Source organism: Chaetomium globosum, genomic scaffold (genome assembly GCF_000143365.1).
Source record: "Chaetomium globosum CBS 148.51 scaffold_5 genomic scaffold, whole genome shotgun sequence".
Classification (NCBI taxonomy): Eukaryota; Fungi; Ascomycota; class Sordariomycetes; order Sordariales; family Chaetomiaceae; genus Chaetomium; species Chaetomium globosum.
Genome location: NT_165980.1, coordinates 2,877,735 through 2,879,240, shown reverse-complemented (window position 1 = coordinate 2,879,240; position 1,506 = coordinate 2,877,735). Strand labels below are relative to the sequence as shown.

The 1,506-nt window shown below is 54.2% G+C and overlaps 1 protein-coding gene across 1 annotated transcript in view; it reads left to right on the top strand.

Moving 5' to 3' along the window:
- The window catches only part of CHGG_07782 (uncharacterized protein), a gene marked incomplete at both ends in the record, with an annotated part of 6,477 nt that overhangs the window by 3,532 nt on the left and 1,439 nt on the right, over positions 1-1,506 (top strand). The window contains 2 exons of the mRNA XM_001225437.1: positions 244-478; positions 528-1,330. Of these exons, the coding sequence (XP_001225438.1) occupies positions 244-478; positions 528-1,330 (1,038 nt within the window). The remainder of the gene's footprint in view (positions 1-243; positions 479-527; positions 1,331-1,506) is intronic.

Here is a 1,506-nt window from a genome sequence, read left to right as displayed (position 1 = left end):
ATGCCCCCAGCGCCCGGTTTTACTGGCCCTCCTCCCCCTCCCCCTCCTCCGATGCCAGGGAACTTTCGCGGTGCCCCCCCTCCACCACCACCACCACCCCCTCCTCCTGGTGGCATGGGCATGCCTCCGCCTCCTCCGCCTCCAATGCCCGGGCTGGGCGCAATGTCTGGGCATTTTCTATCCCGGCAAAACAATCTCACACCCACAACATCCCTTGGCTTGTCGGTTGTCCGGCCTAAGAAGAAGCTCAAGGCTCTGCATTGGGAGAAGGTCGACTCGCCACTCACCACTCATTGGGCCGCCCACACGCCTTCGGCAGAAGAGAGGGAAGAGAAATACCTCGAGCTCAGTCGGAAGGGTATTCTCGACGAGGTCGAGAAACTTTTCATGGCAAAAGAGATCAAGCAGATCGGCCAAGGGACTTCAAAGAAGGACGACAAGAAGCAGATTATCTCGAACGATCTGCGGAAATCCTACGGTAAGTCAACCCCAAGAGGAAATCATAAGCATGCGCTAATGGAGGACAGAAATTGCCCTGGCCAAGTTCTCGCAGTTCTCTGTTGAGAAGGTGGTGCAAATGATCATCCATTGTGACAACGACGTGCTCGATAACGTTGTGGTGATGGACTTCCTGCAAAAAGATGATCTCTGCAATATCCCGGATAATATATCCAAGCAGCTAGCGCCATACAGCAAGGACTGGACAGGCCCAGAAGCAAACAAAGAGAACAGAGAGCTTGACCCGACCGAGCTTACCAGGCAAGATCAGATCTACCTACAAACGGCGTTTGAGCTGCATCACTATTGGAAGAGCAGAATGCGGGCTCTTGCACTGACACGCAGCTTCGAATCCGAGTACGACGAACTCACTGAAAAGATGCGCCATGTTGTGAACGTATCCGAGTCGCTTCGAGACTCGGTATCTTTGATGAACGTGCTCGGCCTCATTTTGGATATCGGTAACTACATGAACGACGCGAACAAGCAGGCCCGCGGTTTCAAGCTATCCTCACTAGCCAGATTAGCCATGGTCAAGGACGACAAGAACCAATCGACGTTGGCCGATCTTGTCGAACGAATTGTCCGTAACCAGTACCCGGAGTGGGAGAACTTTACCGACGACATCTCGGGGGTCATGACGGCGCAGAAAATCAACATAGAGCAAGTCCAGTCTGACGCCAAACGATACATTGACAACATCACCAATGTACAGAAGGCGCTCGACTCCGGCAGCTTATCGGACGCGAAGAAGTTCCACCCGCAGGACCGCGTGGCCCAGGTTGTTGGGCGCGTCATGAAGGACGCGCGGCGCAAGGCCGAGCAGATGCAGGTTTACCTGGAGGAGATGATACGCACCTACGACGACATCATGACCTTTTTACGGCGAGGACCCTGCCGACGACAACGCACGCCGCGACTTCTTTTCTAAGCTGGCGTATTTCATCTCTGAGTGGAAGAAATCGTACGACAAGAACTCGCAACTCGAGGAGCAGCGCCGGAAGAACG